The following is a 15049-nucleotide window of genomic DNA, read 5'->3' as shown; positions in this document are numbered from 1 at the left end:
TAATTATTCCTCTGTGTGTATTGTGTGCGTGGTGTGGTTAAAAGAGCATTACAAAGATTGCAAAGTCAGCTGAAATTAAGACTTTATATTATATTGATGTATCAACAGATTTATAACCTTCAGATCCACCACAGAGAGCTGTCTCATGTCCTTATGGAATAATTAGGTTGTCGTCTTCTGGGTGGATCCTTATGGAGAGGAAATGGGACACAATCAGTGGCTTTTATAGATGTTTGTTGGCAGCTGTGGAATAGTGAGACTTGAAAATTTGGATTTTAACCCAAACAGTGGAAGGATGCATTGGTCTGGTGGATATACACTTTGTCCTTTTGTTCCCTCTTTTGAGTCAGTTCTTGTCCTGATCCTGTCTTATTTCATCCAGAGCTCCTTACCCCACTTCCATTTTCATTCTCAGGCATTTAGTTTTAATCCTGCCTTTTTGACAAAGAAATCCTAGCATTCTACCCTTCAGACCTCCTGTTTCTCTCCACTAGCTACTCCTGGTCTCATCTTCCCACTGACACAGTCTCCACAGTCTAAATCCCAGCCTTTGGATTTCTTCCAAAATTTTTGGGCTCGGCTCCCTCTGCTGCCCAGCATTATTCGTCTGTAAATTTTAGGTCCTGCCTTCTTCTCAAATCTGCCTTCTCCTTTCGTCCCTTACCCATTTTTCCCCTCTCCTTTGTCTGCTCCTTAGTCACCTTGGCTCCTTAGTCCCAGCCTCCTAACGCATTGGCTCCTTGTCTTCCTCTGGAAAGTACCTCCATGGTTTCCTCTGCACTCAAATGAGCAGCTTCCTTTTCCTTGCACCTAGCAGGTAATCATTAAACAAACAGCCACACAATCCCATCTTGCCTTTTTCTTGGCTGGAATATGCCAAGACAGGCAAGAAGGATGCAGGGAAGAGAGCTGGTACATTTGATAGTGTTGATTTCAGACATGGATTTTTCCTTCTTGACAAGAGCCTTAGAACATCAGGTAAACAGGGCAGGGAAGTGCAATTATTTTGGGTTTCTTTTTTATCTTTGTACTCTGTTTAAAGCACACTCTACAACAGCTTCATCTATTTTTAAACCTATTTAAAACATTTGAGCTTACTATGTCCTTTAAAGTCTTGCATGTCTAACTCTGCAAGGCTGGAGTCTGATATATTCAAGTGGGATCAGTCCTATTTCTTGTGATTGGCAAACACAGCTCTTCTGAAAGGGGAGTGGAGTTGTAAGATAAACATTGTTTTCGAAGTCTGCAGCTGTTTTTGACACTGAAGTGAATTGGTAACTTGTTTTCTTTGCTGTAAATTTTGAGCAGGAAAGAGCACTTGATAAGCAGAGCTTGTTAAGTACCAGTACTTGTTAAGCAATTGCCATTTACCTGCTTCTTTCTGCACACAAAAACAACAGTCTTTGAGACACAGGGTCAGTTCAGGACTGTATTCATTCTGAATGTATTCTGAAGTGCTCAAGGTCTAGTAGAAGCAGAAGACTTCTCTGGAGTCCTTTGTGTGTATGTTCTGCTCCAAGCATTACTTTCCCCATTTTTTCCCTTCCTTTCCCTGCTTTTCCCCCATTCCCTTCTGCTGGATAAATAAAAGTGGTTCAGTTTGCATGACAGTTCAGTGCTCTGTGAGTTTTCCCCAGGTTTCTTCTAGTGATTGTACTGATGAGGATATTGAGTTTGACCCAGATTTAATAAACTATGATGTGCTTGTGGGACATTTTCTCAACCTGCAGTTCTGTGGATGTTCTCCAAGAATGTGTTTCTGTGTCCTTGGTTTTTAACAACACTGCTGTTGAACATCTTCACCAAATAGTAAAGTTAGAATTGCTTTATTTTTCAGCACTTGGGTTTCTGACCATAACCTGATGTTTTTAAGGGTGGAAAAGAACACATTTACTGTGATCAGTGCTGTTTGACTTACTGATCTCTTTTGGACTGATCCATATTTTAAGCACTGATTTAAAATCAGAGCTTTTAGTTTCCATGATAAATAAGGGATGAATAAGGAATTTGTTAGTAGAATAAATTTCCAAAGTGCTTTTAGCTTGTAAGGGCAAGAGCCACAAAACTGAGATTGGCCTCAGAGCTGGATTTTCCTGACAGTGTTGCTGTTTTCCAAACCACCACAATTAGTCAACAATATAGAAATCAAAGTCTCTGGATATGCAGAGCTTGTGAAGGATGTGACCCACTTGCTGTTCAAGTAAATTTAACTTGCAATGACTCACCACTTCTCATAAATCATCACAGCTCTCATTTTAAAGAAATGGGCAAATAGTGAAGGGAGTCAGCTGTGTGAGCTATAGCCTGGGGATAATGGGGTCTGCCACCCCAAACTTCATGCTGTGCTTTCTTCATCCTGGTTGATCATTTTGACCACTGTGCTTCTGATTGTGAAGAAGTCTTATGGAGCTAGAGAGGAAAAGGACAAAACCAGTCTGAAGAATTGCTCTTTAATCAGCAGGTAAATAAAGATTAGAAAAAAAAATGCAGCAATGTGGCTTCTGTAACAAAGAACAATGTACAGTGAAAATGAAGGTATATTTTATAGTGGCTATACAATTTCTGGTCTTTGTTTTGAAGAGACTTTGAAGCTATGGTATTTATTCTTGACCCGGCTCTTGGTTTCCATCACTGTAGTAAAGTCTGCAATCTCTCAAGAGTACTGTGACAAACAAAGGCATTCTTGTGGCTTTTTTACACAGAAGGAAGGTAATTCCAGTCACTTGATTGATGGGACATGTCTGCCTCTCATGAATGTTCAGTGTGCTCAGGAACTGGGGCACACTCCTTTCCTTAATAAGCTGCAGCTCCTGCCTCCAAACCATGCTCTGGCTTGCCAGCAGCTTGGACTGCTGAGCTCTGCTGCCAAGGCTTTACACAGAAGAAGAGTTGGCTTGTGGCACTGCAAAGGGAGCAGCTCGTGACAGTCTGTTGGCAGCTTTATCCCTCTGGTGAAAAAAAATGGTAATTTTCTGTCCGGAGGCTATATACACACCTTAGGCTCCTGCTGGCAGCACAGGAGGAATCTAAGGGAATGGTCACAGAAATGTTTCTTCTCTTGCCCTTCAGCTCCTTCCAAACAGAGTGCTTCAGCAGGTGTTGTTGCTGCCAGCAGCACTCTTTCCATGTTGTGGGTGAAGACCTGTGTCAGTATATGTTGGTGGTGAAGGAGACTTAATCAGACAGGGGGGTTACCTTTGTTGAGGTTTCTTTAATTTGCACAACAAATGGGTTTTTCCCTATCTGGCCCTGGCTCCACATCCAGAAAACTTGTCTTGCAGTGATGATCCTATTTATAATTCAATGAGACTGGGAGGTGGTGATTTCTCCTCTTTAAACAGCAACAAAAACATAATAATAACAACAACAATAACATTTACTGTAGGATTAGTAATGGTTTTTGGAACAATAAACCATGAAATAAGCTTTAGAGAACCATGGGAAGTAAGTTTTCAGGTTACACTTTGTTCTTGCTGTTAAGGAATTCCAATACATAAGGAAGACTTTCTAAAGCCTTGCTAATTATTTAGCTTTTGTTTCCCCAAAGTAATTGCAATGATCATAACCTGTATTCACTGATGTGTAATTAACTGTAATTTACATCTAGAGTAGCTGGAAAGGATCTTAATTGCAAAGGTTATGTTTATTATCTTACTGAAAAAAACATGTTGACTTTTCTAGTAGCAGGACTAGTGTAGATAACGTGGACTTTGTAACTTGATTCAAGGACAATTTTTTTTTAGACAAGAGTAAGAAGATAACTAAGAGCAAGGGAGGAAAATACAGTTGTGGGGAGTTGTGGGGAGTGAGCTCCATTATTAGTCAGGTGCTGTGTGATCCCTGGGGCTTTTTACTGGAGGCCAAAGATGGGATCCTCTGCTAGTATCAGACCACTTGATTACTGATGACAAAAGCTTGTAATTTGTGACCATTTTGCAATGAGATGAATGACATTTTCACATGCTGGGTATTTGTTTTCAGCTCAAATGTGGAAAACTGGAAGTTCCTCACCAAGTCTCTATGTCCATGGCTTGAAATGTATCAAATGCCCCAGCCCCTAGTTCTGAATGAAATCTCAAGCCCTGCAAGAAATGGATTTTTCCATACAGTTAAATCTCCATCTCCCTGACCACCCTCAAAACAGTGGTTAGACCAAGTTAGAGTATTAAAGCTTTTAGCTTAAAGAACTAATTTTGAATAAGATAGGATGGGAAAATGTCTTAGGGTGACTTTATGATGCTTGACCCCAGTTGCCTGTTCCATTTTATTTAAAAATGCTTAACAAGTATCATGCACTAAATGCTCTGCTTTGTGTGGAAGGCATATTCTCCACCATACCTTTGTGGTTTTTCTTGTTTGTTTTTGCTTTTGTAACCTGATCTGTGAAATGGCAGTTGTAGGAAAAAAAGCCTTAGTATTTTTCTATTTTAAATGAAGAAGTTGGAAAATTCAGAACAGCTGTAATTAATGTTCTGGTACTTTCTCAACTATTGTTGGTATGATGCTTTATTTGTGACTGTCCTATGGCCAGCTGTGGCACCTCTCCTAATGTTGCCCCTTCCTGCTTCCAGTACAGAGGTTTCTTCTTCTGAGAAAGCTGTGCTGCTCAGTCACAGGCTTTGAAGCTGGTGTGCTCTCCCTCTTGCTCCAGTGTGTCCTCCATGTGCTGGTCTAGTTCTGTGATGGTCCCTTCTAAAACCTTCCCAGTTCACTGGTACTCTGATTTTGTAGAGCTTTCTCTGAACCACAAACATCAAACTCTGCTGACTTCTCCAAAATGAGCGTTATTCTTACCATACCATTGTTGTGGAGTTTATGCCTTTTCCCAACACAGAAATGCCTCCTCTTGATAAATGCAGTTGTGCCCTGAGCCCAGTAAGTGTTCTGTTCTGGTAGTTCTGACATTTCAGGGTTCATCATCTCCCTGGTGCACATTCTCCTGTAACTGTCAGTGGTATTGGTTATTGCCTCCTGTTTAGCTCTGTAATGTTAAGTAAACCTGAAAGGCAAATCCTTCGTGGTAAAACAGCTGAACCTTTTGAGAGATGAGAAATGTTTGTCCTTCACTGGTTGATGGAAAAAGATGATAAAGGTTCTGTAAATCACTGATGCTAACAGGACTTGTAAGCTTTAAAATGCTTTGTGGGATGAGAACACCAAGGGAGAGCTTTACATTTGCTGGTTTAACTCTGCAGAGTCCTCAGTTGGTCACTGCCCCTGCAGACCCTGATGTGGATCACTTTATCCGTGTAAAAGCCTTTTCCACCCTAAGCACGACAATCCAGTTTGGTACTCACCATAGTTGACACAGTAGATCCTGGCAGGCTGGTTCCATGGTAATCAGATTCTCCCTGTGATGTTCCCTGTCTGAAGACATTTTATTCCATTACAAAGGACACTTTTACCATCAGTGGATGCTGCCACGGTGATAAGAGCATGGTCCTGATAGAGCTTAAGGTAGGGTGGCTGCTTACAGCTGGTGTCTTATGCATGCAGGCAAGACTTACTGTAACCCTGTTTGAAATCTGACATTTATCAGCAGAAGTGAAATATATGTCTCTACTTGTCCTGACATCTGGGTCACACACCTTTTGGTTAAAGACCTTGCATCTGAGAACTGTACATTAGGAAAAGTGCAGTAACAGTAACCTCCTGCCTGGTATTTGGACAGCTCAGTAAGAGTTCACCAGTACCTCAGTCTACCTCTTACCTGTTATCTGTGCTTATTAGGGACATTATTCATCTGTAGACTGTATCCCTTGTTTCTGCTTCTCCATTTCTTGTATTTTTTCTTTTCTTCTTGTGTTTCCTTTCTTTCTCACTCTTATGCTTTTTGTCCTTTGCTTGTCTTTTATTTCACCCCTTTCCTCCTCTTCCGTTCCACTTCCAACTTCCTCTTCCTCTCCTGCCTCTTCCTCTTCCTCGTTTGGTCCTATTGAAGTTGAGCCCAATGGCGGGACACCACGTCGTAGACCTCTCTCCTTCTGCCCTTGCTGTGCCCATGAAGGTAACGTAACCTCACACACCCCGTGTCCTCCCTGCCCACAGCTGGGTTCTCATAGCAGCACTAGTCAGCTAGTGACCACAAGGCCCCCAGCCCTTTTCTTGCTGTGTCCCCAAAACCAACCTTGTCTGTAGCTTACCTGGTAACCAGCTTCTCTGAGCCTGTGGCAAGCTGTTAAAGGTACAGTATCCCTTTTGCTAGTCCCAGCTGTGCAAGAGGAGGTGCAGTGACTGGGAGGGACAATGGGCAGCAGCTGTGGGACCAGAAGTGTTACGCTCAAAAGTTTCTATTTTCATTTGGTGGCTTCAATTTCTCTATTCCTCCTGAAAGATGTTTGGAAGGTGGGATAAGGGACGACAATCTGTTTCCTTAAATATGGCCTTTTACTTAGCATATAGGGATTAAAGGAATACTGTGTCTTTATAAGGACTGATTTGAAAAACATCCTTGAACTTTAAAAACCAACAGACCTGAAGTTAGACTAGTTCTCCCTCATCTGTCTTGCTGAGTGCATTCTTTAACTATCCCAAATGGAGTGTGCTGTAGAGTTTCCATTGCCAAGGCATGGGGAAGGGGTTGTTTATGTGTGTTCATGGTGTAATTTTGCTAACCACTTACCTGCTTTCCATGGTCCTCCCTCACATCAGTTGTCAGTGCTCCCTTTCCAATCCTCCCATCATTCCTCTACTCATTGGCTGTTTAAAAATACTTACGTAATTTCATAGGTCAGTAGCGTTGTGTTTTTGGCTTTTTCTTCGAGGCATTTGTTTTCTATTACATCCTGGCATCGGAAAGGAAGGGGAGACTTCCCAGTGTTCTCATGGCGCCACAGCACTGGACATCTGCATGTACAGTCTCCCTCTCCTGTCGCCACATTGGGCATTTTGTGCAGAGATGCTCAGAAAGGAATGCTTGGAACTGAGCAACACACTGGTATCAAGTCCACGGAGCCGGGGGCTCTTAGGGTGGTACAACAGAGCCTGGTATTCCCCCAGGGGCTGGTATGACGTGTTTCCAAAGGCAGGGGAAAGGCAGCCCCAAGCTGCAGCTTACTAGGAGTTGTAGGCTCTCCCTTGTGTAACTGCAGAGCAGCGCTTCTCTGGCATACTGAGGATGAGGCAGGGCACGGGCGTGAATTAAGTAGTCAATAATGTGGTATTTGTGATGTGTCTGTGTCGTGGAGTTTGAATAGTAAGCTTGCTGCTTGATTATTTTAGCATTAGACGGACTATCTGAGAGCTTTTGTTCTTGATGTAGAGAGTACATATTCATGATAACAAGCAGAGACAGGGCTGTTAGTTACCTTGGGATGCCTAGGTTATGTGCAGCGTAAGCTGATGGGATGCAGCAATCCAAAAGTGCTGTTGAGCTTGATTTGAGGCCTTGCTCCTGCTTCTACTTCCACATTATTAGCAGGAACCTTGCCACTGGCCTTGATGGGATCTGATGTAAATCACAGCATTCAGATGCAGGTGGTTCAGTGTGGAATAAGTGGCCCAGACCAAGACCTTGCCAGGAGAAGCCTCCTTTGTAAGTTCTTGTGTTTGCTAAGTACCAACAGAAGGCTTTGGGAACAGCATTCTGCATTTATTCCACATGACTCCTGACAGACACAAGACTTATCAGTAGACTATTGAATAAGTTTAGGAGTTCTTTCTAAAATAAAAGGACCAGCTAAGAGTTTTGTACCAGGTGGTCAAGGCCCAAGGTTTCTTTATTCTTCTTTCATACATTAGCAAATGTGTCTGAGGGTTCCTTTTCTTTCTAGCACTGGTCAGTAGAATTAGTTTCTGTGTTAACTGTGCAGGGAGATCTTCAAGATGAATAGATATGTGTGGCTAGGAGGAGCAGTCAGAAAAGATTTACTTAACTGTTGAAAAAAGAAGAGACAAGATGTTACTTTTGGCTAGTAAAAGGAAAACTTGAGGACATAAAAAAAATAAAGGTAAAACGCATGGAGTGGAAATTGAACTCTTGTCTGATGAGCATATGTTGAAGTAGCTGGTATGAGCATCTATAAAATTCTTCTAATGAAAGGAAAAATTAAATACTTGTAGAAATTGGGGCTTTCTGCAGTAAGAGTGAGGAAGAAACAAGTAATCACAAAAATATCAGAAACAAAAAAATAAGTAGGCTCCAAAGAGAAGAGAATCCTTTTGGAGGTGATTTCCACTCAACTGAGTGCTGTAGGCAAACTGAATGGACCCGGCTTGGGAGTGCTCTGGCAGCATCTTGCTCGGCTTTCTTTGCACATTTTGCCCCATTGTTGTTTTTGCAGTTTGGGCTTGTAAGGATTGCAGGGCATTACCTGAAAATTCACCAGGTTTCTTTTTTGGCAGGCATGGGTAAGAAGGATGACCCCAAGCTGATGCAGGAGTGGTTCAAGCTGGTGCAGGAGAAGAATGCCTTGGTTCGCTACGAGTCTGAACTGATGATCTTGTGAGTGAATATGGGAAAATGGGGATTTTGTCACAGACAGTAGTGGAAGATTTGTCAGTATTGTCTTCCCTGTAAGACCTGGAGGTCAGCAGCCTCTTAGGCTGAGATAGGAGTCCAAGTACATTTTAAAGGAGTGGTAGAAGGAGGAATAATAGTGGTAAGGGATGAAATTATTCCAATTATTTGTGCACATGCAGAAGTACAGGTATGTGAGCTCTTCTCATGCTGTTCTTGTGTAAAACACATGCTGTTTATGCAAGTGTCTTTGAGCTATGCAGAAATAATGTGGGACTCCTTCTGGTTTTGGTAAAATTGTCTTCTAAGCATAGCCAAAAGCATTTAATGCAGTCATTTTTGCCATGTGGCTCTCTTTTCTCAGTGGGATCCCAATGCCTCTCATGTGGGTTCAGATGGTAAAGCTGTTTTCCTGTTAATGAAATTGGGTTTTTTCTGTTCCCATTGTGCAAATTCACTGAAATCCATTTTGGAGTGTGTGGCAATGTGGAAGCTGATGGCCTTAGTGGCAGAGAAGTCCCAAGGTGATGTTTGCAATGCCTGACATTTCCTTAAGTAACAAGTAATTTGTTAATAAGTAACTTTGGTTTTAGACTGGGAAGTAGCAGGGGACAGGTAGAAGCATTGCAGTTTTATTTGCTCTTTGACTCTGCTCTGTTTTTAGTTTGCTCCACTTTTGGCATTGCACTTCGTAGCTGAAGGCAAAGAACCTGAAATGCTAAAAGCGCAATTAAATCTTTTAAAAATACAGTTATATATCTTAAGTTATTTAAGAGTTGTTCCAAACGAGATTGGTAAAATGCACAGCAGATATCTAGAGAGAGGGAGAAGAAACTGAGCATGAGTATGAAGCAACATATGCAGTATTTTAAGACGCCTTCAACTTGGGTTTCTGCTCTTTTCCTATCAGTGCTCGGGAGCTAGAACTGGAAGACAGACAGAGTCGACTGCAGCAGGAGCTCCGTGAGAGGATGGCAGTAGAAGGTGAGAGCAAAAGGGAATATTTCGTGGATTGATTCCATGGATTCATGGCCTCATGTATGCTGATAGTTTTTGGTATCTCTGTAGATCATCTGAAAACAGATGAGGAGCTCTCGGAGGAGAAGAGGATCCTGAATGAAATGCTTGAAGTGGTGGAGCAGAGAGATTCCCTCGTGGCTCTCCTTGAGGAGCAGCGGCTTCGAGAAAAAGAAGAAGACAAGGACCTGGAAGCAGTCATGCTTTCCAAAGGTTTTAGCTTGAACTGGTCCTGAGCTTAATACATTTACCTCTGCTGGTCTGTGTTGTCCAGTTGGCCTACCCTGAGTTTGCCAGAATTCCATGGATAGGAAGATGTTGAAGGGGAAACCTCCGAGTGGTCCAACAGCATGCAGGGATTTGGTCTGAAGCACTCAGAAGCCTTTTGATAAGTGTGTTGGTTCCACAGGAGCTTAAGTTTTACATGTCTGCAAGCCAAGTTGAAGAAATGAGTTGAGACTGTGGAGTCTCCCTGAGGTCCTGTACGATGGACCATATTTTGTGTGTGTGGTAGGAGGGAGGGGGGAATAATCCATGTGTGGGGAAGGAGGTTAAGGGGAGAAGTACCCTTAACTACGCTGGATTTAAGGCAGTCCGTTCCTTTCCTGTTTTTACTACACCAGTTCTAATAAAAGGGAGGGAAGTGGCAGCCCTTCCTGAAAAACCACAGCAGCCTGTAGCAGTGGAGTCAGCTGTCCAAGAGAGCTCCAGAAGCCCAGGGCAACACCTTCTTTGCTTTAGTCTTCCTCCCCACCAAAGAAACCTGCAGTTGATCCTTATGCATGGATACGAAGAAATACAAGACAGAGGAGATACTGCTATATGTGATGGAACTCTCTGCCTCGTGGTTTTTGGAGAGAAGTGGGCATCAGTGGACTCTTTCCCTACCTTAGCCTCCTAAGTCTTGTAAGGAACAAGGGGAGCAGAAGAGAGAGGGAAGATGCCCATCTGCTTTGCTACACACTGGAGAGACAGCTACTGCTGGCCTTAGTCTTCATGGCCACAGCTCAGAGACTGGTGGGCTTACTTGTTCTGTTTTATTGTGACTGTTTTGACACTGGAAAATACTGCTGTGGGACAGTGGTAAGTGTGTGCTGGGGCAGGGGTGTTCCCAGGCAGCATTCCCTGGTTATTAGGCCCCAAAAAGGGAGAAGCCCTTAAGTGACCGAACCACCATTAAGACTTTTCAGTGTTTTGGTTTTTTTTTTTTTTGTTCTCTGTATTTTGTTTTTGCACATTGGAAACGAAGCTTAAGACCTGCCTGGGCCCTCAGTCACTTTGACCCTTTTATGTCAATTAACTTATTTTTTTAATACTTGAAAGAAGATTCATTTTTATATCTTTTAGGAAAAAAAATGGACGAGTGATGGGTGTGTGTGCCTGCTGCATCCTACAACTTCCACTTCAAAATTACTGGACGTTGTTACCTGTGGCTATTTATTAGTGTTCTTATTAATAATTTGATTGTTACACGTATTTGATTGTGGAGGGAGTGTTTTAACTCTGTTAGAGAAAGACACTACTGCAGATTGGTCCCTGCTTCACAGCAAGGGCAGCCTTTATGTACCCATGGATGCCATCCTGCCCTAGGAGTTTTGCTCTGTGAAGAAATCCTGTGCACTCATGGAGTTTAAGAATCTATTTGTGTTCTTAGTGTCCTTTTCTTCCACATCCCAGATTCTCTCTTTTGGACTAACAAACCTATATTTATTTCAATTTTACATTTTTATAAAAAGAAAGCCAATACTGTGAGGTAGAAATATCCCATGTATCTCTTTCTCATTGAAAGAGGGGCTCCTCACAGTCCTGATACAGTTCGAGGGATTTCCATGAGAACAAAAATAGCACGTTTCCTGCTGCATCTATTGGAAGAAGCTCCTTTTGGCCTAGTTAGTAAATCTGCTGCTTTTCAGCCAGGAGGGTCCTGTAACCACACAATATCTGATGAGCAGGATATGCACTGAGCAGCTCAGCACCATTCCCTGTGGGAGAGACTCCCTGGGCAAACCGTGCCCTTAACCCATCCTGCAGAGCTGACACAGCACCGTGCACTGGGGATGAGTCCCATCCTTCACATGATGTGTCCAGAGGGCTTCCTTCCTTGGGGTGCTGACTGTGTTCTTTTTCTGTTAAAGAAGTACCAAGGCTGCTTTCTGATGTCTTTGAGAACGTGTCCCATTCCCAAGCATATTTGTACAGCGTCCTGGCTCTTCCAGCTTGAATTGACACTGCCGGTGCCAGGCACTCCAGCAGGGCTGAACATCCTTCAGTCTTTTGCCCCGGTACAGAAGTTTGCATGGTTTCTTGCTGTTGGCTCTCTACCTCCTTCAGAGTGGTCTCCTGTAAGCCAAGGTCTAGGATTTGAATTCGCCTCTGACTTGGGAGAATGCCCCCGGCTGAGGGAGAGTGGGTAGGAGTGTCCACGTAGACTCTGAGCAATGCTGGCTGTGGAGGCACGTGTTTTCCACCCAGAGTGTTCTCCCTTTATTCCATCTAGTGTTTAATGCTAAGGCATTACAAATTAAATTCAGATGCTCGTGGAACCAAGCAGACAGATAGGCAGCTGCAGTGCAACTTCATAACTGTGTGTATTTAGCAAGTGGTACCTGCCATACCAGCATCCTGGAGTGTTGGCTTTACCAAAAGGGTGTCCAACAAACAGAATTCCCTCCCGTTTGCTGGTGCAGGGCCTCCTGCCCTAGTCAAACTGGCAATGATTGTTCACACAGTCTGCATTGGAGGGGCCGGTGGAAGCTGGAGTGCAGGAAGAGGGAAGAAAGACAGAAAGTTTACTGTAAATTGTCTTGTGCAGAGAATTGACCTCAGTCCATTTTCTAGTGTACTGGGTATATGGACCACATCTAACTTGTAACAAAAGGTCATTGAATGTGAGCTGTAGAACAGAAAAAAGTCCTGAAGAAGAAACACCAGATGGTTTCTTTTCCTTTCATGCTGGGGGACATTGGCCAGATCTTTGCAGTGCTGAAGAATGAGATCACTTGAGGGTGTAATACATTATTGCACAGAAAACCCACATAGTCTAACCCTAAACTCTGGGTTGTGCTGAAGGCCTCCACCAGCAAGAATGAAAACGAAGAGCTAACATCGCACATACAAATTGATTAAAAATACACAAAAGGGAATGTTAAAAGGCCTTTTTATATCAAAATGGTTGTAAAAGGCACAACTTGTTATTTGCTGTTCAGTTGCACTTTAAGAATATAACTTGCATATCAGATAGTGGGGTTTTTTACTCTCTGAATATTTTTAATTCAAATTTTGTATTTTTAAAGCTGAAGAAGGCTCTCGTGAGCACAAGATTCCGTATTTGTATCTGAACCCAAGGAGGTTCTAGCTCTTTGCGCTGCCCCCGTTGGCAGCAGCAGCGACTCGGCCACGTGCGTTCAATGACGTGTGTCCATTTCCCGTGGGAGGAGAGCCAGGAGACCCCTCAGCTCCCCAGAGGTGGGCACGCAAGGTGGCTGTCCCCAGGTGACGTGGGCCTGAGCCGGGGCTGGCAGCAGGTGGGAAGAGAGCCGAGCTTGGAACCTGAGCCGTGTTCGTTTGTTGAAATGGGCACACTGAGGATGGGGCAAGCACTTCACCCCCCCGCGGGGAAGGGAGGGGAACCATTTCCTTCCAGCTCCTGGAAAGAAATGCCCAGGAGGCAAATGGAGATGGGGGAGTGAGGACTGCCAGAACAACTAATCTGCCGTTTTTACAGTACCTTTCTTTTAAAAAACTGTTCTGTTCTTTTAACCATATTCTCATTAAAAAGTCACAACTGGCTGTAAAATTCTGAGCTTCAGAGAACTAATGTGTGGGGAGGTGATGAGACATTTCAGCTCCAACTTTCAGACATATTCCTTCTTTCAGTTAACCAATGTCCCCTGGTCTCACTAGGGCATGTTATAAACTGCATTGCTGAACATATTTTAGAGCAAACCGCAAGTTTTGAAAGTCTGTCTTTCTCTCTCCATTTCTGCATTTTCTGTAAATATTTGTTTGTATGTAAAGGCACCAGTGGATCCTTGGGCTACCCCCACGGTCAAGAATCTGAGTTTTGTGCAATGCCTAGGCCTTTGTTAGAACATGGTGCTTGCATAGAGCTAGTCACCACATTTGTGTGCACTCTGGTGGGTTTTAATATTTTTATATATCCTAATCCTGAACGTTATGAAGTATTCTAAGTGGTCTAGACAGCATGATCTAGAGCAGCTGGCAGTTCCCTTTTGTGAGCAGCTACATCTTGTTTGGTTAACATTCTTCTAAAATGAGTTTTCCATTAAGTGTTTACACCACACACCAGTGGATTGAGAGGGGTGTTGCGTTGTAAAATCTCCCATGTGCAAACTGAAAAGCAGCAGTGGGAATTTCAGTTGTCACTGTCTGCAAGGAAGAGAGCTCTAAAGCATACTAAAAACCAGCCTGTATATAGTTCACAGAGAAAGAGATTGCTGGCTGTTGACCTTTGCAAAGTAACAGAGATGAGAAGCTTTCCAAAAGTTCTTGCTTTTGGTTGAGGACTGCTTGGCAGGTACTAGGCAGGGTAGCAGGCAGAGGAGGATGTCCCTGAAAGCAGGTGTGAAGGGGAGGATGCCACGTTCTGATGGCATTGCAGTAATTTAAGTACTCTGTATCTGTGGGTGCATGCGTGTGTGTGTGAAGTCTAATCCAGGCAAAGGGAGTTGCTTTGGCATCTGCCCTTTTGTATGAACGTGAACTCTGATATTCAGATTGTTCAAGGCATTTACGGTTGGCATGTATGGAGCGTTAACAGAAAAGCGAATACCCTACCTGTACAAAACCAACTCTGTTCCAGCCTGTTTTCTTCTCTTTGGTTGTGATTTATCATTTGTTTTTATGCACACTTGCTTCATTGGTGTTGAGATTTTAGCACCTCAGATGGCCAACTGAACTAAAAAAAAAAAAATAAAGTCATTAATTATTTTTTCTTTTTTGTTGGTGGCACTGTCATTTCTTTCCTCTGTTGTCTCTTCCTTGGTTGATGATTGATGAGAACTTGAGAGGAGGTGATTTAGAGATAAATCTGGGTGTTAAAGGGCTTGGCCTCAGTTTCTCTCTTGGTTCACTCTCAGCCGCTCTGAATTATCTGATGCAAAGAAATCAATGATACACCCTCAGTACATGTACATATTCTATATTGTTTCTTTAGATTCTCAGTGAAGTTACTGTAAGTAGCCAAGAAGGGATGAAGGTAATATAAATTGTGTTGTATAAACTAGCATTTCATTTTTGTAGCTGAAGCCCACGTCCTCAGGATGCAGCACTAGCCTGAACATCTGATGCTGGTGTAGCAGCATTCAGTAAAATAATGGGAGAATTGCATTAATGCCTCTATGCAGTCTTTTTTTTTTTTTTTTTTTTTTTTTTTTTGTAAGAAGGATGGTGGGGGAATTCCCAGGTGGGGAAGTCCCAAACAATGTGATTTATTTTCTTGCCCACTCAACCAAAAACAAAGGATAAACCCTGGTGTTCCTACGGTGGTGTGATGAATGGAAGCCTATCACTGCAGCAGGAGGGATGACAGGCCTGGGATTTCCCCTTGCCTGG

General features: G+C 43.0%; 1 protein-coding gene across 10 annotated transcripts in view; it reads left to right on the top strand.

The window, feature by feature from the left end:
* The window catches only part of MICAL3 (microtubule associated monooxygenase, calponin and LIM domain containing 3), a 152917-nt gene extending 138505 nt beyond the window's left edge, over window positions 1–14412 (top strand). For 7 of the 10 annotated variants that reach the window (XM_066319448.1, XM_066319447.1, XM_066319444.1 and 4 more), the window contains 4 exons: window positions 5942–6007; window positions 8344–8443; window positions 9369–9442; window positions 9527–14412. In XM_066319448.1, coding sequence (XP_066175545.1) covers window positions 5942–6007; window positions 8344–8443; window positions 9369–9442; window positions 9527–9711 — 425 coding nt within the window. In that variant the 3' untranslated portion in view covers window positions 9712–14412. The remainder of the gene's footprint in view (window positions 1–5941; window positions 6008–8343; window positions 8444–9368; window positions 9443–9526) is intronic. The other 3 variants (XM_066319446.1, XM_066319442.1, XM_066319440.1) reach the window with 1 other exon arrangement.
* The last annotated feature ends 637 nt before the right edge of the window (window positions 14413–15049 follow it).

Source organism: Sylvia atricapilla, chromosome 5 (genome assembly GCF_009819655.1).
Source record: "Sylvia atricapilla isolate bSylAtr1 chromosome 5, bSylAtr1.pri, whole genome shotgun sequence".
In the NCBI taxonomy this organism is placed as follows: domain Eukaryota; kingdom Metazoa; phylum Chordata; class Aves; order Passeriformes; family Sylviidae; genus Sylvia; species Sylvia atricapilla.
This window is presented reverse-complemented; position numbering and strand designations above follow the sequence as displayed.